The sequence below is a fragment of the Schistocerca americana genome, chromosome 2 (genome assembly GCF_021461395.2).
Source record: "Schistocerca americana isolate TAMUIC-IGC-003095 chromosome 2, iqSchAmer2.1, whole genome shotgun sequence".
NCBI lineage: Eukaryota > Metazoa > Arthropoda > Insecta > Orthoptera > Acrididae > Schistocerca > Schistocerca americana.
Genome location: NC_060120.1, coordinates 253,371,218 through 253,394,086, shown reverse-complemented (window position 1 = coordinate 253,394,086; position 22,869 = coordinate 253,371,218). Strand labels below are relative to the sequence as shown.

Genomic DNA, 22,869 nt, shown 5'->3' with positions numbered 1-22,869 from the left:
TGTATTTACATGTCAGGTATGACAGAGATGCCTAAAATAGTATTTAAAGCCTCAGTGTACTGCTATATAATATGCATAATGTGGTCCCTCTTTTCTAGGTTTAAGTTATTTTACATGTTTTAATTCATGTTTCCTTTCTTATGAGTAAGAAATTACATGTACAAAGAGGCAAAATGTTTGAGATAGTAAATTAACAGAGCACAGAACAATAATAACCAGAAACATGGTGCAGACTGTATCGTAACAGCTTTTGGAAAAGTATAAGTGTGATGAAACAAAGTAAAATCATCCATTCCTCATATGATTACAATTGAGATTGCTATTCTTATGGTTCATTGCTAATTCATATGAGTGTGTTCAAATTGAAAATGTGATATAAAAGCAAAGTATTGGTGAGAGTCATGTGCATTATTTAGATGTCCTGAGCCATGTTTTATTTTCAAATAATTAGTAAAAATGCCAGTCAGCATTATAATAATTGAAGCTCTCATGAAAGGAATTTTTGACTGTCTTCACAGACAATCAGTGAGCCAATTTTTATCTGCAAAACAATATCAGCATCTTTTCCAGATTAAATTATAGGAGTCTGATAGTTTCTCTACAAGTAACACAAATGATTATTCATTTCATAATTTCAAAGAAAGCCCATAAGCCAAGGTTACTCAAACTTTGGCTTGGAGTTCACTTATTACGAGTAAAAGATAATAACTTCCATAATTCAATGTACAACAATACAGAGTGAAAGCATTTATTCGTATTCAGACTTGAGAAATATTTTTTAATCCATTGAGTTTTAATTTGGCTGGAGAACATAATTTATTGTAAAAAAGTTTTGTGCTTCACACAGGAAACCGATATAATTACATAAAATACCTACAGTCTCGCACCAAGTGGAATATTTAAGAAGTGATAGAGAAGTGTATTTTATTTTAATTTAGCTTTGAGCTGATGAATTTTACAAATATTTGTTTTGTAGTTGATAGGAAAAGCAATGCTCTCTATGTAGCGAATGATTTTTAACAAAAAACAGTCCCAGATTTCCATTCATATAGCTTTTTTTGTGATTAATACTGTTTGTGTGGAATTACACTAATGGTCATTATTATACTGAATTAATCTAGAGATCAAGCCATTATGAAGCACTCTCGGATCACATTTATTTGTACATACATCTAATACAGTGATGCATATTAGACAACTATTGCATTCTATGAGAATTTCTCTTTATTTTACTAGAAAGATTGACATTGTAATAAGGCAACTTGAACTGCTTACAGATATCAGGAATGGAGGCTGCAGCTCCTGCTCCCGACTCTGAGCAGAGTGTGCAGAGAGCAGATGTGAGGATGGCATTGATGGAGGAGGAAATGCAGCGCCAGGAGCAAATAATCGTCAACTACCAGCGCGACAATGAGCGCCTGTGCCAGGAGCTCAAGCAGCTGCAGGTCTGTCTGTGTGACCACATCACATTCTCATTTCTTTCTATCATTATGTTTCTTACACTCTCTTATCTCCAGCTGCAACTTTGGTGAGCAGCTATAGTGTCACATTTATTGCTGTGTCTCAGCATAAGATAAATGGCATGACTGGTAATAGTTGTTGCCACAGAATTTCAAGAGGTGGTGTATATTACACTAAAGCAATAGCTCTCCTTGCACATATAATATTGCAATGTGTAGACACTGTTATTTGAGGTGGTGCACAGGTTATCACTTGTCTGAAACAGGAATCTCACCATGTGTGCAGTCACATAAATCAACTATCTTTATTGTATATGTCTGCATTCCATGTAGGACAGGCTCGTACAGTGTACAACCAGTACTATGACTCTTGGAAGTTTGGTGTCAGGTTTTATGTTGTAACTTGCAGGTAGGGCATTTTCACAAAGACAATTGGTCATGTAAGAAGACAGTAATTGTCAGTTGCACTATAGGTTTAACACTTTGCACCAAGATTTGAAAGTTGTAAAATCCAACAATGCTCAATGGCTAGTTGACCCTTGAAGTTGTTTCACCACGTTTCTACACTGACTGAGCAAGACGACGGGCCATGGTGCGGATTCCGGCCCACGTTTCAATCCCAACAGGCCTGATATTGTCTGCTGGCAGGACAAAACCGTGTGTCCCTGTATCTGGGAGCTCCACTGTGTAGGCATACTTAGCACCTGCTACACCTTTGGCCCAGTCATCGGAACTTCCTGTGAACATTCAAAAAAAGTAATGTATTTATTAAGACTTTACTTGAACACTTTTGACAAGAACAGAGGCTGTGAATAAAAATTGAAGTGACACACTGTACTTTCAACTGTAGGAATTAAATGTGATGTGAATAATTTATTTGTAATTAGCAGGAAATCTGCATCAATGAAACACTGTGGAATATGTCTTCTCATATTTAAAAGAAAAAAAATGGAAATAATAGTACATCGAATTATTGTAAAACGGCAACATAAAAAACATATCGAGTATAATTTTTCGTTTATAGGTGTTAAACAGTAAGAAATTGTTGGGCGACTTCATTTTATCAAAATTATCTTCCTCCCCAGTTTTTTTCTGAAATGTAATAAGGTTTTTTGCATCTAAAAGAACCTCATCTTTGCAAAAGATAAAAAAAAAATTGCTGTGATTTTGATTCTGCATTAAAGTTTAAGTCCATCTACAAAATTTTTGAGGAACCAATTGTTGGACCGCACAATGGTAGATGTGTTGTGTTACCAACAAGACTTGTCACTGATCTCTGTTGGATTCGAATCAGTATTTGTGTGGTCTGCCTCACTGTGCTTTCAGCAAAGCAGCAGAAATGTGGTGATAGTATATCCCAATCAGTAACTCTCAAGAGAATGCAAACAGGTAACTTAACTTACACATTAATGTCTCTTCACCAGCTTAATCCAGAAACTTGGTAGGCAACAGTGAACTTGTCCTGCATGCAACCCTCCTCTAAATATCCAGGTCATATAATACCATCCAGAGAATTCAATTGGAAACAGTTAAAGAAGAACAAGCTTTGAAGTCTAACAATGGAAAATCAGGGATAGAATAATGAAAAATGTTATGAAAAGGACAGATTACTAATCACAATGTAGTGGAGATGTTGAGTCACAGACAGGCACAACAGAAAGACTACTAAACACGTAAGATTTTGACCAGAATGCCTTCTGAAATAGACAACACACACACACACACACACACACACACACACACACACACACACACACACACTAAAAAAACTAGCTCTCTCTCTCTCTCTCTCTCTCTCTCTCTCTCCCTCACACACACACACACACACACACACACACCACTGTCTCTGGCTGCTGAGACCAGACAGACTGGCCTGTGCTTTAGAAGAAAGCCTTCTGGACAAAAGCTCAAGTGTTTAGTAGTCTTTTTGTTGTGCCTGTCTGTAACTCAGCATCTCCGCTACATATTGAGTAGGAAGGTATCCTTTTCACAATATTGTCAAACTTCGAAGTCTGGCAGCTTTCCCTGCCACTACATCCAAACTTTGCTAGCATGTGGCATGCGGCATAGAGCACTTAGTGCATCACTAACATTTCATCTTTCTCCTCTTTCATTCATAAATGGTGTTTGAGAATAATGGCTATCGGTAAGCCTCTGCACTCAGATTTCTATGATTTTACAATTATGGTCTTCTTATGAGATGCATTTGGCAGAAAGTAAAACATTCCACAACCTTTCTTGGATGTATGTTCATGCAACCTTTGCATAAAGTACAATGAATTTCAAGTAGCATAAAGCAATGGAGTTAGATGACTATCTGCATAATGCTCTCACATTTACGTAACAAATATGTCATTAAACCCACTGCTTTTCTTTGGACTACCACATCCTCCACCTCTACTTCATCATCATCATCATCATCATCATCATCATCTTAGTTTTCTTCCAGTGAAAAACAGCCTATTATCCACCCTTCCTACCATTAGTTTTATCTGGTCGGTCATCCACTTCAATTCTCTCCTCAACATTTTATATTTGTGACTTTTCAAATGATTGTGTGTCATCATTTATTTAAACAATAACTGATATTTTCATCTGTTTTGCTATGATTTTCTGGCACTGATGTTCTCTATGTGCAGTTCTAATGTTTTCCATCAAATCATTCAAATATGTTAGTAACAGTAATGGCCCTATAACACTCCTCAGGGGAATGCCTGAAGTTGCTTTCATATCTGATGATTTCTTCTCATTAAAAGAGATGTATTCCTAATTCATATAGAAGGGATATTTTGTCATGAGCTGGACAAATTTTGGCGATTCACATAATAAACAGTTGATAGTGAATTTCTTATAGACCAGGATGTTTGCCATTAAAATGATCTGTAGATCTGTCACTCATGGAAAAATTCCTGTAGTAGTTGGTGTTAAGTGCTGCACCTTTTTTAGATTGAAGTCAGCTGATATACCTGCTTAAAGGAGGAAGTCCCTCTAACTAAGGGCTCACCTTCAGCGGATGTAATGTTTCAAAGTAGAGAAGGAATTAGCATATTTCATCAAAACATAAGAGGTATTAGAGATGAAGTCAGTGAACTGCTAATAGATGTTGACTCTGAAATTATTGGTATATCAGAGCACCACTTAAATAATTTGATAATTCAGAGGCTTCCTTTACCAGGCTACAGATTAGCTGGCTGTTTCTCAAGGAGTTCCTTGCGGGGTGGGGGTGGGGGGGGGGGGGGGCATGGTATTCCATTTGAGTCCATAGACGTATCATGACAATGCACTGAACAGATATTTGAAAGTTTTGCAGTGTTAGTTGAATTTAGTGAAACTAAACTTCTAATTGTTGTTGTTTATAGGTCCCGTAACTCTGACTTCAGAGCATTTCTGCTCAAGCTAGAGAGGGTTCTTGATTGTGGAAGAAAAAGGATGTTGGTAGATATCCTAAATTCATATGGTCTGATGCGAACTGTGTTTTTTCCAACTTGGGTGCAGGGGAACAGTAGCACAGTCGTAGACAATATTTTTATTCGTTCTTCATTACTAGATGGGCATTCTGTTAGTAAAAGTGTGAATGGCCTTTCAGACCATGATGCACAAATTTTAACACTAAAAGGCTTTTATACTCAAACCAATGTCATAGTTAATTAAAAACTATGTAGGAAAGTTAATCCAACAGCAATAGATGGTTTTTTTAAAATTTTCAAGGAACAAGAGTGGCAGGATGTTTATAGTGCCAATAACATAGATGATAAATAAAATGCTTTCCATAACACATTTCTCATGCCCTTTGAGAGTTGCTTTCCATTAGAACATTCTAAACGGGGTACTAGCAGTAATGGGCAACCCAGGTGGCTGACTAGTGGGATAAGGATATCGTGTAGAACAAAGCGGAAATTATATCAAAATGTTAGAAGTAGTCACATCAAGCTACAGTAGCCCATTACAAACAGTATTGTAAGGTGATTAAAATGTTATTAGGAAGGCAAAGAGTATGTGGTGTGCAAATAGAATGGCTAATTCACAGGTTAAAGTTAAAACCGTACGGTCAGTAGTGAAGGGAATACTAGTCAGCAGCACAATTTCGGTGATATAAAGTCAGTTCGTAGTAAAAATATTCAACAATCATTTTCTGAGCATTGCTGGTGAATTAAATAAAAATTTAGTTTCTACAGGAAATCATATAACTTTCTTGGCAAATGCCTTTCTGAGATTGATGTCTGAAATACTCCTCTGTGATACAGACAAGAGGGAGATTAAATCAATAATTAAATCACTGAAGACTAAGGACTCAGATGGTTATGATGGAGTGTCTACCAGAATATTAAAGTACTGTGCTGCACATGTTAGCCTTGTATTTAGCCATATTTGTAATTTTTCATTTAGGAATGGCCAGTTTCCTGAGCGATTAAAGTAGTCAGTAGTAAAGCTGCTTTATAAAAAGGGAGAAAGGGATAATGTAGATAATTTTAGACCAATTTCTATGGCATCAGTGTTTGCAAAAGTTATTGAAAAGGCCGTGTATGTAAGGATAATTGATCATTTTATATTATAGGATTTGCTATCAAATGTACAGTTCGGCTTTAGAAGTCGTTTAACAACTGAAAATGCTATGTTCTCTTTTCTCTGTGAGGTACTGGATGGGCTAAACAAAAAGTTTCGAACACTGGGCGTATTTTTTTATTTAACTAAGGCATTTGATTGTGTTGATCACAAAATATTGCTCCAGGAGTTGGGCCATTATGGAATACGGGGAGTAGCTCACAATTGGTTCACCTCTTACTTAAGCAACAGGCAGCAAAAAGTCATTATTCACAATGTTGATAATGGCTGTGATGTGGGATCTGAGCGGGGTACTGTCAAGTGGGAGGTGCCCCAGGGATCAGTGTTCAGGCCACTCCTATTCCTTATTTATATAAATGATATGCCGTCTAGTATTATGGGTAACTCTAAAATATTTCTGTTTGCTGATGACACTAGCTTGGCAGTAAAGAATGTTGTGTGCAACATTGGCTCGGTTTCAAATAGTGCAGTACATGACCTCAGTTCATGGCTTTTAGAAAATAAACTAACGTTAAATCACAGTAAGACTCAGTTTTTACAGTTTATATCACACAATTCAACAAAACCTGATGTTTTAATTTCACAGAACAGGCATATGATTAGTGAAACTGAACAGTTCAAATTTCTAGGTGTTGAGATAGATAGTTAGCTGTCATGGAAATCCCACGTTTAGGATCTTGTTCAAATACTTAATACTGCCATTTTTACTATTCGAATGGTATCAAAAGTGAGTGATACTTCGACACAAAAATTAGTCTACTTTGCTTATTTTCATTCACTTATGTTGTATGGTATTATATTTTGGGGTAACTCTTCCCATTCTACAAGGATATTTTTGGCTCAGAAACGAGTCTGGGTATTTTGACATTGGCCTCTCAATATATATATTCCTTATTGTCGTTTCTTGTTACCAGTATTAGTTTATTCCCAAGAATAAGCATTTTTCACTCGGTCAATACTCAGCAAAAATCAAACCTGCATTTGGATCGGACTTCCTTAACTCTTGTGCAAAAAGGTGTGCAGTATACTGCTGCATCCATTTTCAATAAGCTGCCACTCGAATTCAAAAATCTTAGCAGTAATCCACGTGCTTTCAAATCGAAACTGAAGAGTTTCCTCATAGCTCACTCCTTCTATTCTGTTGAGTAGTTCCTTGAAAAATTAAGCTGATTTTTATTGTATTGCTGATAGTGTTTACTTAAACTTATGGACTGACTTTTTTTCAGGTTCATGAACATTTATTTTTATCTGTTATTACTTTTATGTTGTAATTTCATGTACTGACACGTTCCATGACCTTGGAGATTTGCTCCTCAATTTGGTCCTACGGAACTTTATGTGTAAATAAAATAAATAATAAAGATGGTGGTCTGCCTGTGGAATCTGACTGACACTCCATTGGGTGGCATGTTGCATGCCTGAAGCCTATCATCCCTGCTTTTCCACCTATTATCCTGCACAGATGCTTGGTTCTACAGTGATATATGCTAACAAAATGATTTCAAGCTTCCAGCTGTGTTAAGTAGTTAAAAACACACAAGCTTTTGGTTGAGTGCTCCTTGGTCATCGTCAAGTGGTGACTTTCATGTGTTTTCCCTCCTTAAATAGCCACACTACTGCCTGTCACATCACTGATGCCCATGCCAGCACCACAGAAAGTAGTTTTTTCATTGTAAGAACACCTCACCTGCTTCAGTCTTCTGATGACTGGGTCCCAAGTTGTGCTTAGTTGCAAACTGCCATCTTTGTAGAGAGTGTTTTCAACCTTTTATCACCATCACTTCATTTGAAAATATCCCTGAACATGTATGTCTTTAATAATAGAAGTCATGTGGAATGCAACTCTGTGTACAGTTTTCAGATCATGTTCTGCTAATGCTGATTTCTCAAGATACCATAGGCAGAAACACTTCTCACATTCTACACGGTGTTGTTAAATAGAGTGCGCAGTCTGTCTGTTATAAAACTGTCACTACCCACACAGTACTTTGTATATCCTTGGCATTCTGAGCCTACATCATCTTTCACAGGCCTCATGAGTAGTTGAATGTTTGTTGGAGGCCTGAAAACTGAATCGATTTTACACCTCTTTAGGAGCCAGCTAATCTTTCCTGCTACCAAGCCACATAATGACAAAAACACAAGTTCTTGTTTCGTCCTGGAGGGCCTTCTGCTTATGAGCCTTCAGTGAAATGGCTTTTGAAATTTGTCGTTTGTTGTAGCCATTTTCTTTCAACACATTCTATGAGTGGGTCAGTTCCTTATGCAGATTTTCAGCATCTGAAACAGATTCTGTGCAATACACCAAGGTACAAAGAGTAGAGCATTTCTCTACTGGGCGATGGTAGCTGATAGGGTGCGGACACTGGTCTGTCTGTGTGGGTGGGTTTTCAGTAAACACTGTGGCTGAGATATTGTTTTGCTTTTGAAGGAACAGCGAGGCACCATCTGTCTCTACCTTAATCATGAACTTGATGTCGTCAACAAACTTTCCCAGTGTTTCTCATCCAAGGGGACAGGCAACAAATGTGTCGTCAGTGTAACGATAAAAGCATCCAAGCTTCACAGGAGCCATGGCTCAGTGGTGTCCTCAGAGTACTCCATAATCACATTGGCTATAATTGGAGCTAATGGGCGTCCTATCACAATGCCATGCATCTGGTTGAAATGTTCTCCAGCATACAAAAAGATATGATAGTGTTGGAGTGTGCTTGAATAAATTCTCAACAGGATCAGCAAAAAAACTTAGAAAGCAGATGAATTGAATCTTTCGCACTTCGAGGATCAGGAGAGTTCTTTGACTGCATTAACATCATTCATAACCACTTAAGTAAATGATGGAGGCAAAGACAAACAGGTCCTTGCTATTCCTTATGTTCTTGTCCGCTGAAAAGCTAATGAGTGTCTCAACAGCAGTGTTTACCAAAAACCTGTTTACATGGACCACACTACAATTCTGTTTATAGTACTTTGGTAGATTGTGCTGAAGGCGTTATAGATGCTGAAAACCTACCAAAAGAACTGAGCCACTTAAAGAAAGTTTTCAAAGATAATTTCTACAACACAGGCAAATTTCATAAGCCATCTCACAGAAGACTTATAAGCAGAGCGCCCTCAAGGAGGTCACAAAGAAGCTTGTGTGTTTTGCTGTTCTGTGGTTTAGTAACAGGAAAGACTAGCTGGCTCGTAAAGAGGTGTAAAATGACCAACGTAGCAGTTAATAGAATGTATCTGTAAGTGTTACACAGTCATATCTAAAAACAAATTAGTTTCCAGGTTGCAGTATGTGTGACACCAGTGTTAGTTCCATATTTTTAATAAATCTTTGTACCTGTTGTTGGGTATATAAGCTCTGGTGCTGTCCCAATAAGGTATTCAGTTCCCCGCTCTGCCTTCAGTGCTGCTGCTGCCTCCTCAGCCAGCACAAACAGGTCATAGTAATCAGCTGGCTTCTCATCCTGTGAACAGATAAAAAAAGTCTCTTGGGTTAAGATATTTTTGGCTTCGAGGAAGAAAGAGATTAATTTCTTCGCGACATTGCCTGCCCTTTTTGTACAGATTTGTTCAATAGAAGTCAGTTAGCAAAATCAAATTTGGAAATATGTTTTACTGAATTAATTTTATTACTCTCTCCTGTCTCTTGTGTACTAAGAAGCAACCTGTCCTTGTCAGCCTCTTAACATGAGACGGTCACCTTCTGTTTATGTTGGAATGCGTTACTGAATTTTCTTATGAGGTGTAAGGTTTCAATCTGTGGCTTTCCAACTTTGTGTGAGGAGTCTGTATTTCAAATTGATTACTTGTGAAACAAACATAAACTGAATGCCCACTGTCGCCCACCACTTTAGATGGCCCCACTGCTCAGTTATGCGAAAGAGGATCACATTCTTCATAGGGCAGATGTGTATAAGATCCTATGTTGATGTTGAGTTCCATATACTGGTCAGATAACATGAACCATTCAAAAGCAGTGTATGGATCATAAGTGCTACAATTGCCTGGTGCAGCACCAGTAGCAGAAGACTGCATTAGATGGACCATGCTACAAATTCTGGCACCCACATCATCATCATCATCAGCAGCAGCAGCAGCAGCAGCAGCATCTTGTGAATTGCTCACAAGAGGAGATATTGAAAGCCACCTGCTGGACCTATCCCATCTCAACAACAGCTTCAATTTGCTGTCTTGTGGAGTCCAGCACTTTGAGTGGTCAACTCTCATGATTAGTACCTCTTGTAAATGTGGTGTAATACGTATAAACAGAGTTCATCACCATTGCTATCCATCATAGGGGGCATACAGAAGCATTTCTTCAGTTACTGTAGTCTGCAGCCACATAGATGTTGTTATGGTCTGCATGTTTATAAGGCAGGGAAATGCTTTATGACTCCCTCAGATGGTGGTTGGATGTTTGGCAGCCGAAATGTCAAAAGAGGAGAAGACCTGATTACAGCTGCATTCTGAAAAAATATGCCACAAAACCACGAAGTTACTTATTTAAAGTATTATTGATGGTTTTAAATAAAGGGTGCCTTAATTAGAAGAGTTTAATTATTATCATATTTTTAACTTTTTTGTAAGGTGGAACATTGGTACAACAAAGAGAGACAGCATTCTGGGGAATGTTAATTTAAATCTCTTTAAGTGGTGATTCATTGCAAATGTATACCATTTTATTATCAGTTTCGGTTTGTGAAGACCATTTCCAGGCCTTTTTTGTGACGGAAAAATATAAATACGAACAAATGTGTAATGTAAACTACATAAGATTGCATTATACCAGCCAGTGCTGCAATCTGTGCATTGGCGTTAAACATTGGCTAGATAAAAATTCCTTGAATTTAACATACAAAAAAGTCTGTGGAATAAAAATTAATTATATCAATACAGCAATGTCAGTTAAAGTCAAAAACAAAATACATCCAACACACCCAGAAATAAAAACCGTAATGACAGCCAGTACTTTGGACTTTATACAGAAACTACTAGCAGAAGTGTTTACATCACGCTGTGGTGCAATTATGATATCAGGCAGTAGTGCACTTGGTGACAGTCACCAGGTGTCATAACCACACACACACACACACACACACACACACAGAACCAAAAAGCATTGTTGTGATAGCTTAACTATAAAAACTGACACAGTCGGATTTAAAGTATTAGAAATACTAACCAATTATTAAAATGTTAAAAAAAGATGGTATATAAGTTGGCTAAAATCTGCTATAATAAACAAAACAAGTTGTTGTAATATAACAAACATTTCAACATATGTGAAGAGATGACGTACAGGCAGTCTTCGCATAAAATGTCACTATAATATATAAAAAATGTTATGCAAGGAGAAGCTGATGTGTGTAAAATAGAGAACAATACTGCCCTCTATGAGAAGAAGATAAATAATAGAAACTTAACCAGCAGGTGCTAGAGGGTCTATCATATCCCTTAAGAGTAGAAAAATGTGGAAGTGAAGATGCTACACTTGTGGGCAGGAATCAGATGGAGAAGTGACTGTTACAGATACAGAGAAAAATGTGGGTTAAGAACATATTAACCTTGTTCATTGACAATTATTTTAGGTTGTTTCTTCCAGTGTTTATGAATATTGAATTCATCTAATAAACTGAGTAACTGAACTTCCAGTGCAATATGAAAAATGTACATATTGCTCTTCATGTCATCTACAGAGTGGCAGCATATGCCACACTGTTACCTTGCTTGTCCAAAGCAGTTTTGGTTACAGACCCTGTAATTATTTTATACATGCTAGAATCAGTGTACTTATGTGTCCATGTCCTAATTTTTAGTTTCAAAATATTATCTGATCTAAAACCACATCTTGTGATGGTCTTCATAAAGCAATTTTCTAAATAATTAAATTGGATAGATAAAAAAATCTACTCGCCAAGTGGGAGCAGAAAACACCATTAAAAATTGTTGTAATTGGCAAGCTTTCGGAGTCAGTGGCGCCAAAAGCTTGCCAATTACAACCATCTTTTATGTGTGTGTTCTGCCGCCGCATGGTGAGTAGATTTTTTATCTATCCAATTTAATTATTGCTTGTAATGGGGATTGGCCTTAGACCAGAAAACCACATTCTTCCTGTGTGAACTGCAGTATATTGCAGATTCATCAGAAAATATCACTCGTTGAGTGAGACACTGTATTTGGAATTTGTGTCAAATCACAGGAGGCTGAAACTCCCTGTTCCATATCATCATCAGATAATTCATTCACAAACATCATTCCAAATCCTTTGATTTTCAAATTTTGTTCCATTTCATCATCAGGTAATTCATACCAACCATCATTCTGAATCCATTGATTTTCAAATCTTTTTTTTAATGTGGTTATGCGTTATTGTTTGCGGTACATGAAGTTCAGCTGCTTTTTTGCAAATAAATTTTGTTGGGGACTGCTCAGCTGAATGAGTGACAATGACACACATTTCCTCTCACATGTTTTCTTTACTTCCCACAATGTTTTATATCTCTGAGATTGCCTGAAACAAAAGCAATAGGGTTGCCTTATGAGGTGGCGTCTTGGCAAAGTGATATCTAAACCTTGCTTGTCATCTTTGTTGTGTTTGTGTTCCCTGTCTGTGGACATTCATGCACCGCATGCTCCTAATCATTCCTCAACACTGTTACTGCGTCCACTCACATCACATGTGTCTTTATATCGGCAACAATGCAGTACTGAAACAAAACAGTGCAATAATCACAGTAATGATTTTCGTCAGCTTCAAAGCAGGCATACTAATAAAACAACTATTTACCCAACTGGACAAATTTAAGAGGAGTACAGGGACTCCTCAGAAATACTGTGTGTGTGGGGGGGGGGGGGGGGGGGGCACAGGGTGTGAAGCAAATGGGCAGAGACGTACCTGGAAGCTCCAGGGTATGAGCCACATCTGCGAGTAGGCATGCAGGCTGAGGTAGAGTGCCAGCGAGCCATTGAGTGCAAGCATGCGGTCAGCAGCAGCACGAGTCTCGGGCTCTGAGAAGGCATGTGGCCCTGCAAAGTCATCACGGCAGGCGGCCGACCACCCTCGCCGCCCCCCAGTGCCGGAGCCACCCCAGTGGAAGTCCCAGTTGCGGTTGGGGTCTACACCCGCGCAGCGTGACCCAGCGGTGGCACCGCTGCGCGTTTTCCGCCACAGGCGGTCACCAGCCCGCGAGAACTCGTAACCGTCTGGGTTGGCTACAGGCAGCACAAACCAGTCGAAGGCGGCCAGCAAGTCGGCATGCTCACCACCAAACTCCACTAGCTGCAGCAGTGCAAATGTCGCGGCTGCTGGTGCGATCCACTCACGACCATGTTGGCCTGCAATGCCATCAACAGACCATAGTCATACTGACTGTAATACACTTCTGTGGGGGGAAATCGTTTAGTTTTAACTGTTGCCTCAAAAAAATAAAATTATGTAATTAATTTTACAGATGTGTTTGGAGGAAACTAATTGCAGGGTAAATATTATTACAGTAATGTCAGAGCAATTTGAAATCAGAACTGGTTATAAACGAGAAGACGCATTATTTCCAATACTTTTTAATTTAATTTTAGAAAAGATACATGGATAAAACAAAAATTTAAGTCAGGTTGGAATAAGACTATATAACAACACAATAAGTCAGCTTGCATATGTGGATGATGTTGTTCTGATAAGTGATAGCAAAAAGGAGTTGCAACTCGTGTCAAGTTCTTACAAAAATATTGCAGGGAAAATAATGTTGACAATTAATGAAGAGAAAACAGTGCATGTTCATGAGCAGGGCATCCAGATTTTGTTTAAGAGAATAGACGTATTTTAATATTTGGGAAGCATCTTTACCAAACGGAATAGAGTGGAAATTGAGATCAAGGAAAAGCAGCAAACAGAGCATATTTTGGATTAAAGGACATGCTATGCAGAAGAGCACTTTCAAAAAGTTTTAAAAAATCGGACTATACCAGAGTGCAAGTCTCCTGGTAGCTCTATATAGGCTGCAACATTTAGATTTAGGAAAGCAAATGAAGAGAGAAATATATCAGGGAAAATATTTGACCAGAAGAGGGACACCCAGTCAGAGAACTAGAGGACACTGAAAACCAGGAACTGTGATAGCTATACTCAGAAACTGATATGTTCTGAAGGATGAAGAAAAAAAGATTGATTTGGGCAGGACGCCTAATTAGGATTGAAGAGGCAAGACTACTGCAAGTAATGTTCTCAGGATCTGTAGAGGGTAAAAGGGGCAGAGTGTGACGTTTGCCTGCTTTATTTCATCGTTGATAGTCCTCGGTGTCGCCGTACTGAATTTTTATACTGGCTGGAAAATGGAGGGTGGAAGTTCAACACTGATTACTGTAAATGATGTAGCAGACAGTTGCACAATTGCATTTCACTGTTCTTTATTTTTACTGTTTCACAACCCTGCAGTATTACACAATTAAATGGCCAGTTCACTATTGGCAAATGTGGATAAGCTTCATTAATAGGTTGCAGGCAGACATTCAGCATACTGCTTCAGTAGTTTGCTGTTGAACATCTAAGAGCAGCGAAAACCTAACCACACAGTTCACAGTTCTCGCAGAATAATACAGTATGTGTGACACTGTTTTTCAAATAAATTGATGTAACACACAGCCTATTTGTGTTACACTTATTCCACTGTTCAGTTGATGCATTGTTGTTGATCTAACAAATACAGGTTTTTCATCTGAAAATCGGCCATGAACTGACTGTCTCAGGACCAAAAATCGGTCCTTTATATATCCTCACAATAGGCACTGAAACTATACATTGTTCGATGTTTAAGTTACAGAAATTACAATTAAAACATAACTCATTCAATTAACTGAATACATATAAAATTTCCTTCTTTTTAATTGTTCCGTCTACCACAAAGGTTGGGCCAAATTATTTGTTTAAATAATGAAATTAACAGATATAGTTATACAAACAATACTTTTGACAAACCTGGTAATTATTTTGGAATTAATTAAGGGCTGGCTTTGCTAATATGTTTTCGAATAGACACCAATAAATACTTTAAGAATCCTAGTAGTTCTTCTTTCAAATATAAAATTAGTACAGAATTTATGTTTGTTTATAAGTCAACGGTAGAACCTGAGTCACAAAACAATTACTGATTGCACCCTATAACAAAAGCTATTGACTACGAATGTTCAAAATAAATTAGAAAATTAATTTCGTACACAAAACTAAGCACAAAATTAGACCTGTTGCTATATTCTTTAAGACTGAGGGCCAACCATTCTCTTTTATGGAAATGCAGATTATACTCATGCTTATTAATGGTAATTAGACAAAATTGAAAATAAAAAGAATTTAAGGAGGCAGATGGCAGAACAAGAGGGGGAAGTCAAGAGATCTCAGCTTGCTTCGCCGTTAGTGGAAGGCCATGGACAGGATAGAAGAGTGATAACAAGAAGGATACAGAGGCAGTGGGCCTGAGAAAAGAAGAGTAGGCCATGAAATTCAGGAACAGAAATGATTGGTTAAGGATGTATAGACTGGATAAGGACTTTGTGACCAATTTGATAATTAAGGAGGAGGGAGACTACAAGAAGAAGAAGAAGAAGAAGAAGAAGAATTAATTTTTTTATTTGTAAGTATATGTCTGAAGCCCTACTACAAATTGAAATCCACACACTGCAAAATCATTACACACCACTAGAGGTGCCAAGACAAAATAACGGAGCCCACTGACACAGTGGAATTTCCAGATGACTTGTATCGCCATCTCAACTGGTCTGACACTGTTTCAACCAACATTTCCGCTGCTGCAGAAAATGAATTGCCACGCGATACTCCACTTTATCAGTGGGCTGTGCCATTTTGTTTTCACACCTGTAGCTGTGTGCTACTGTTCTGCAGTGTGCGGATTTCAATGTGTTGATATAGTGAACAAAACATGATTGTACTGAGTATCAGACTAGATTAAGGAGTTGCCGTCAGGCGTAGGCATCTGCAAGGAACACAAAAACAAGGCTCTTACCCCCTCCTGGCAGCTACGTTACAGGCTTTATATTCATTGCAGAACTCTCACACATTTTTAGAGTGATTGGCAGGTCAAATGGATGCCAGATTGGACCAAAGAAGTTACTTGTTGCATTCGAACAGGCAGGAAAAGGATGAGACTACCACGTAGCGGGATGTGGGCAAGTGGAATTAGAATAATTGCAGGAGTGACGTGATGCATATGTCTGATGACCGTAATCTACATCGTCACTGTGCACACTACTGTCGAGTACAAGACTGAGGGTACTTTCCATTGTACTGCTGCAGGTTAGCGTTTCTGCTTGTTCTATTCACACACAAAGCGTGGGAATATTTACTGCTTAAATCCCCCTGCTTGCCCCGTAATTATTTCAATCTCGTCTCTGCAATCCCTACATGAATGATACATGGGGAACAGCAATATATTCCAAGATCTCTTGCTTACTACTGTTGCTTGAAACTTATTAGTTAGCTCTTGCAGTATCATTGGTATTTACCTTCAAGCATCTGCCAAATAAGATTTTTCAACATTTCAGTGACACTCTCTCTTCATTCAAACATACCTGTGGCCATTATTGTTGTCCTTCATTGTATAAGCTCAGTATCCCCTGTTAATTGTTTTTGTTGCGAGTCCCAAGCACGACTGTTTGTATCGAACTTTGCTATTGCAGCATAGCAGGACCAACTTTGCTAATAACATTGCAGTGTTTGTCTCTAGTGCTGAGAAACACCAACTACTAATGGAAATACTTAATAAAGCAAGTTTGAAAATGCGACTGAAAGTCAGTTACAAGACTACGAATAGCCAGTACAGGGAAAATGAAATAGTACAAATCCACAGTAGAGTGATAAAATCAATGGACGGATTTGTGGTTTTCGGGCATTTGAAGAAAATGATTGGTTGGGCAGCAAAAGATTGATCTGGAAAAACTAAATAAACTTTTCAATTTGTTCAAGACAGAAAGCTTACAGTTGATGTGTATTTACCAGTTTTATACTTTCAGTGCTAAAACCATTCAAAAAAACTGAGGGTAGCTCATTGAGTGATGCAGAATTGTGTGAAGTGACTCATCAGGAGAGAGATGGAAACAAAATTCATAACAATAGTGGATTGCAGAACATAATTATGAAATTTGTGCCAGACCTGGACTTGAAGTTCCTGCTTATAGCAAGCAGATGCCTCAACCATTTAGGATATCTTAGTACATCTTCGGCCTTATCGCCAAATTTCATTGCCACTGATGTTTTACACCTGTGAATTCCAAACACTACCAACAGAACTTGTCCCATGGAGCACATGGAATACCAGCACAGAGGAAAAAGGATCTTGTAAAGGATTGATTTCATCACCATCAATCAATTCATTTCAGTTCTTAATTGATTTAAAATATCCTGTGTGGAAGGTTAAGCCATGGTCCATGCTCCTTGACTTCAGAATGAATTTTTCTGTCTGAATGACTTTCTGCGTCTAAATAACAACACCAGACAAAAATTAGTCACCTCTGTGTGACATGACATTTAATACCTCGTAACACCACCTCCAGCCTCAATAATGAACACAGTTTGGCAAGGAAGAGGGCCCACAAGTTTCATCTGGTAGGCCATATCCTGCTGAAGCCACTCATTGTCGATCAGATCCCACACAGCTACTAAACTGCTAGGGTGTCTGTTGTGTCTAGACAAGACAGCCTAGACACAATGAGAGGAAGCCGACAGGCACGCGCTACCTAAAGAGGGTGCGTGAGGTCTGAAACAGGATACGTAATGATTGCTATAAAGAAAAGTACGTAGCTTCTGTAATACTTAACTTTAATCCATCCTTTTGGTACATCTGGAGATTGTGGCGATACAAGTGAGACTCTTTAGATACATGCAATGTTATTAATGGCGCCTTGCTAGGTCGTAGCCATTGACTTAGCTGAAGGCTATTCTAACTATTGGCTTGGCTAATGAGCAATGCTTCGTCCATGTAGTCGCTAGCAAAGTCGTCCGTACAACTGGGGCGAGTGCTAGTCCGTATCTCGAGACCTGCCTAGTGGTGCCGCTCGGTCTGCGATCCCTGACAGTGGCGACACGCGGGTCCGACATGTACTAATGGACCGCGGCCGATTTAAGCTACCACCTAGCAAGTGTGGTGTCTGGCGGTGACACCACAGTGTTAATTGCTAAGTTTCATTTGCTGTTCCAAATAGCTCAAGACATGTTCATTGGGATTAAGATTGAATCAGTTAGTGAGCTGGTTGAGGTACAATAAGCAATGTCCACTTAGAAACGGGGGGGCATGCGTGCCCGTCCACACACACACACACACACACACACACACAAATGCACCACTTCAGCACCCTGACTTCCATCAATGACGGAGGGTCACACCATTACCTGGTACCAACTGCACTCTACATACAGAGCTCCAAAGCAACCAGTGTGCCTCTGGCTAATATTTTGGCCTGTGAATTTTTATATCCTGCACATCACAACACAGTGCTTGGCATAGGATACTTTTCATTGTACACCACATTAAGGTTCAGTTCCCTTTCACTTAAAGGCAGACTGCAGGAAGTATGCTTATAAGTCTCTTGTGGCACTTGTCATTGGCACTTGCCTCACTTCTTTTGTAGGAATCTTCATGTGATTGGTTGACAAATACTTGCAGATTCCATCCTGAAAATTGATTATTGAATTTATCTAAATGGATTTTCGTATAATATTAAACTTTTCCCTTTTGAGATTTTCCAACAATTTTTGTGAAAAGTTTTCCAGTAACAAAATAAAGGTTAGCACTCCATCACAACATCCTTCTTACTTTGTAAGCATTATATTTTGTAGATGCTGTACTATTCTCCTGTATCATAACAGGAAATCAAAGCTTGTTGTTCGCTTTATCTACAACTGACATGACCTCATGTGATTGTGCTACTTCATGTCCCTGCACATTATTACTCCCATGTATTTCTATGACTTCAATGACATCTGTAATGACTCATTAATCATGTAGTTAAAGCATTTTCATGTTTTGTGATGTCCACAGTTTTACATTTCTTTAGACTAAAAGCCTGTTGTTGCATCAGTACAACATTTTGTTAAGATCTGACTGCATTTTATGGCACTTTCTGTAGGATCACCTCCTCATAGTTAAGCATATGATCTACAAAAGGCGTGTGTTTTCACATGATAATATTAATTTTATAATTGATGTATAACATGAACTGTAATAACCATAAAATATTTCATTGTGATGTACTTGGAAATACCTTTTTAGTGTGGAATCGAGGACAATGTGCTTCATTTTGCCTGAAGAAAGGTTTTGGACCAAAAAGGGATTAGAAGTCTAATGCCTAGTGATGTGGGCTGGGTATATTCCCAGTGGGAGGGAACTTATAAAATGGGAATATTGCCGGGAATATTTCTTTGGCCAAGGAAGATCCCCAAAAATTGGGAATTTATGAAAATTTTTAGATTTTGAATGTTTTAACAGTTAAAGAACCTTAAAACTAGGTTAACTAAGTAAATTCATACATTTTAATCCAAGATTTGTCATTCCACGCATTAATTTTCTTGCAAATTCCATGGAAAACATCATTTACCGTAAGTCTGGTGGAGAAAATAATTTAAAATATTCGCTAGGCCTACTATTTTTAGACAAATTGAAACCCCACATTTCTCTGAATGAAACCTAAACTTACAAAATATTTCCCTGGAGGTGTAATTCTCAATCAGCCATTATCTGTAGTATTTTTTTAATTTTTCCAGACAGATGACTAGAGGTGTTTCACTTTCAGAATTCAAAGGCTCCTTATTTCATGTGATGATTTTTTTTTAATTGTATTTACCAACTAGTATCATGTTAACAACTTCAGTTCCTCTTCTTCCTTTGTTGTTGTTTCCTATTATGCCAGTATTCCTCATTTTCTCCCCATGAAGTCTCTTCTTTTCTTCTGTTCATGTTGTTCCCGAATTTTAATTTCTTCTGCTCTGAAAGCCTTCCAAATTTAGTATTTCATTTTTGAAACGGTTTCTTTCTGCTATTTCTGACTCTTTGATGTTGTTTCTTTCTTGATCTCTCCTTACTTCTGTAATCCATTATTTCTTCTTCCAGAAATATAGTAGTATTTGTTTTGTTAGTCTGTTTCCGTCTATTTGGTATAGGTGTCCAAAAAAGGTTTATCTTCATTTGGCCTTTACTTCAGATGTGATGAACTATGATTTATAAATTTATTTTCCCTAAATATCTCAATCACTTTCACTTTTAGAATTCTTAATTAATATTTTTATCATGTTCTATGCCAATAAAATCACTTGTATTTTCAAGTAAACCATAAATCTCTACCAGTTTATTTGCATAATTTTTCCCCGAAATATCATTTTCAATGACTAATGTTTACAAAATTTTCAAGAGTTTAAAATAAACTTTATAGCCTAAAATACCTCTAATGCCGATGGAAAACTTATCACATTGAATAAACAAACTTCCCTGTGTATTTTAGTAACTTTAGTTACTAGATGGCATATCAATATTATAAACTCAGTTTTTCTAAAGGTTGATTATTTCGACATCGGCAGTTCTAGGAAACGTAAGAGTCATAAAATGTCGACACTTGCCAGGTCTAGGGCTGATTCTTTGATATTTAAAATAATGAAAACCAAAAAAGTGTTTATTTCTAACAAGGAGGTTAAGTCCAGATCCATATAAGATTTACCCATATAATTACTGCTTTTGCCTATTAACAGTTTTTTGAGCTATCTTGCTAATTATTCATAAATTCCCAAGAATTTATGAATTTTGGGAATATTTCCTCAATTTTAAATTCCCGGGAATTTTACAACACTACTAATGCCTCCTTGATGCTGAAGTAATTTGAGGCAGAAGCTTTCAGTCCTGTAGGAAACTGTGTTGTGTATGTTACATGAATGAAGTTGATACTAGTTATCTTATGAACAAGAAAGCTTTCTGCTTTACTTACATGTGTGGTGTTATATTCCATGTGTCACGTTCCAATAATGTGCTTTATATGTATTCGATTGAGTGATCAAAAATTTCCAGTCCAAAATGCTGATTTTTACCCCTGATATATATAGGGATGGTGCGTGAACACTATTGTAAAGGCAGATCAATCCAGATGACAGTTCCCAGTGCTGTCATTTTTGGAAGACCTCACAATTTTCTGAGCGTTTTGCATCACGCGTTAGGTTGGTTGATTTTGGGGAGGGAACCAAACAGTGAGGACATCGGTTTCATCAGGTTAGGGAAGGATGTGGAAGAAAGCCGTACACTTTCAAAGGAACCACCCCTGAATTTTTCTGAAGTGATTTGGGGAAATCACTGATAACCTAAATCAGGATGGCTGGACAAAGGCTTGAATCGTCATCCTCCTGAATGCAAATCCATTGTGCCAGCTATTGTATTGCCTTGCCTGGTGCATTGTGCATTAGCTGTAACTGTTGACCCATTTTCCTTGAAACCAAAAGAATGCCCTCATCCCTGAAAAACTAAGGATCTTGCATGGTGTTTCTTGATTCTGGCAAAATTGAATGATGCAGCTGCATTGACTGATGCTATGATTCCGTGTTGGGATAGGATATTCACTTCTTGTTACCTGTAACAGTGTGGGGAAAAAATCTCCATCTTGTTGGTAGAACTCCAAAAACCCTCATCCACTTGTAATTATTTGCTCTTTGTGGTGGTCTGTAAGCAGTTTTGGCATCCAGTTTGCCCACAATTTGCCATGTCCGAGTATGTCTGTGCCAAATCATTAGGATATTGCTGTGTCTGACATAAGGGAATTCATCAGCCAAGGCACCAATCTTCCATAAGATCACTTTCTGGTCCACTTGCTGTGCAGTTTCATCGTTTTGACACTACTAGGACTGACACTTCGCTCTTCATTGTACACATCAGTAGGGCCACTTACAAAGTCTCCACACTGTTGTCTAGCCTTTCAGTCACTCATTACTATCAGTTCATAAAACTGGCTCGACTACTGATGAATCTGAACAGCTGTAGGTCCTTTTGCATCGTGTTGCAGCTCACACTTTGCCACTGGCGAGGGTGGAAACGATTTTCAAAGCCATTGTTTTGAACCACAGTCAAATGACTATAGAATGAAAATTATTACCGCTGTGGATTCGTAAAAAGACAGTAGATGGTGCTGCATTTGTTCAACTTTGTACTGAAGTGACAATTCTTAAATACAAGGAAATGGCCATTAGTTCACAAATACACTTTGTACATATAGCTGAAGTGCACAGCGACCAAGTATTCGTTAAGAACAGATTCTTGGAACTCACCTGCATCTATCCAGATAGCGGGCTTGACGGACCGCCCACCAGTGGAGACCTTGAGCAACTTGATGGGGCGGCCCTCACTGGAGCGGCCGATCTCCTCGATGCTGCACAAGTGGCTGTACACGCTTGACAAGTAGTCGAGGTAGCTCTCGATATCTGCAAAAAGCACTCACTGTACGCTGCAGTTTTCAAGATGTCATTTTGTCTTGTATCAAGATATCTGAAATGTCCTCCAAGCATCAGCTGCTGTAAATTTGAGATACTAACTAATGGGAAGCGTAAAGGGGATAGGAGATCCGATACTGTGAGAAGAATCTGACAGTACACTGAAAAAGACTAAATCAAAACAAGGCACCTGCATTAGATGACACCCCCTCAGAAGTATTGAGATCCTTGTCAGAGCCAGCTACGGCAAAACTGTTCCACCCGGAGTGCAGAATATGACATGGGTGAGATACCTGCAGAGTTCAAGAAGAATTTAATTATCCCAGTTCCAAAGGAAGGCAGATACCAACAGGTGTCAGTATTATCGATCCATTAGTTTAAAAAGTTATA

General features: G+C 38.3%; 2 protein-coding genes across 2 annotated transcripts in view; one reads left to right on the top strand and one right to left on the bottom strand.

Moving 5' to 3' along the window:
- Positions 1-22,869, top strand: part of LOC124595126 (centrosomal protein of 162 kDa) — a 241,962-nt gene that overhangs the window by 59,666 nt on the left and 159,427 nt on the right. Inside the window, exon 6 of the mRNA XM_047133724.1 lies at positions 1,278-1,445. Coding sequence (XP_046989680.1) covers positions 1,278-1,445 — 168 coding nt within the window. The remainder of the gene's footprint in view (positions 1-1,277; positions 1,446-22,869) is intronic.
- Positions 1,249-22,361, bottom strand: LOC124595127 (carboxypeptidase B-like). The gene is made up of 3 exons (XM_047133725.1): positions 22,318-22,361; positions 9,355-9,481; positions 1,249-2,197 (listed from the first exon to the last, which is right to left on the bottom strand). The coding sequence occupies exons 1-3, from the start codon at positions 22,321-22,323 to the stop codon at positions 2,022-2,024; spliced, it is 309 nt and encodes a 102-aa protein (XP_046989681.1). The 5' UTR covers positions 22,324-22,361; the 3' UTR covers positions 1,249-2,021.

Excerpts from the sequence above, each read along its gene's own strand:
- LOC124595127 (XM_047133725.1), bottom strand. Across the intron at positions 2,198-9,354 it reads GCTTATATACCCAACAACAG|GAAGTTCCGATGACTGGGCC; the intron begins GTACAAAGATTT and ends GAATGTTCACAG.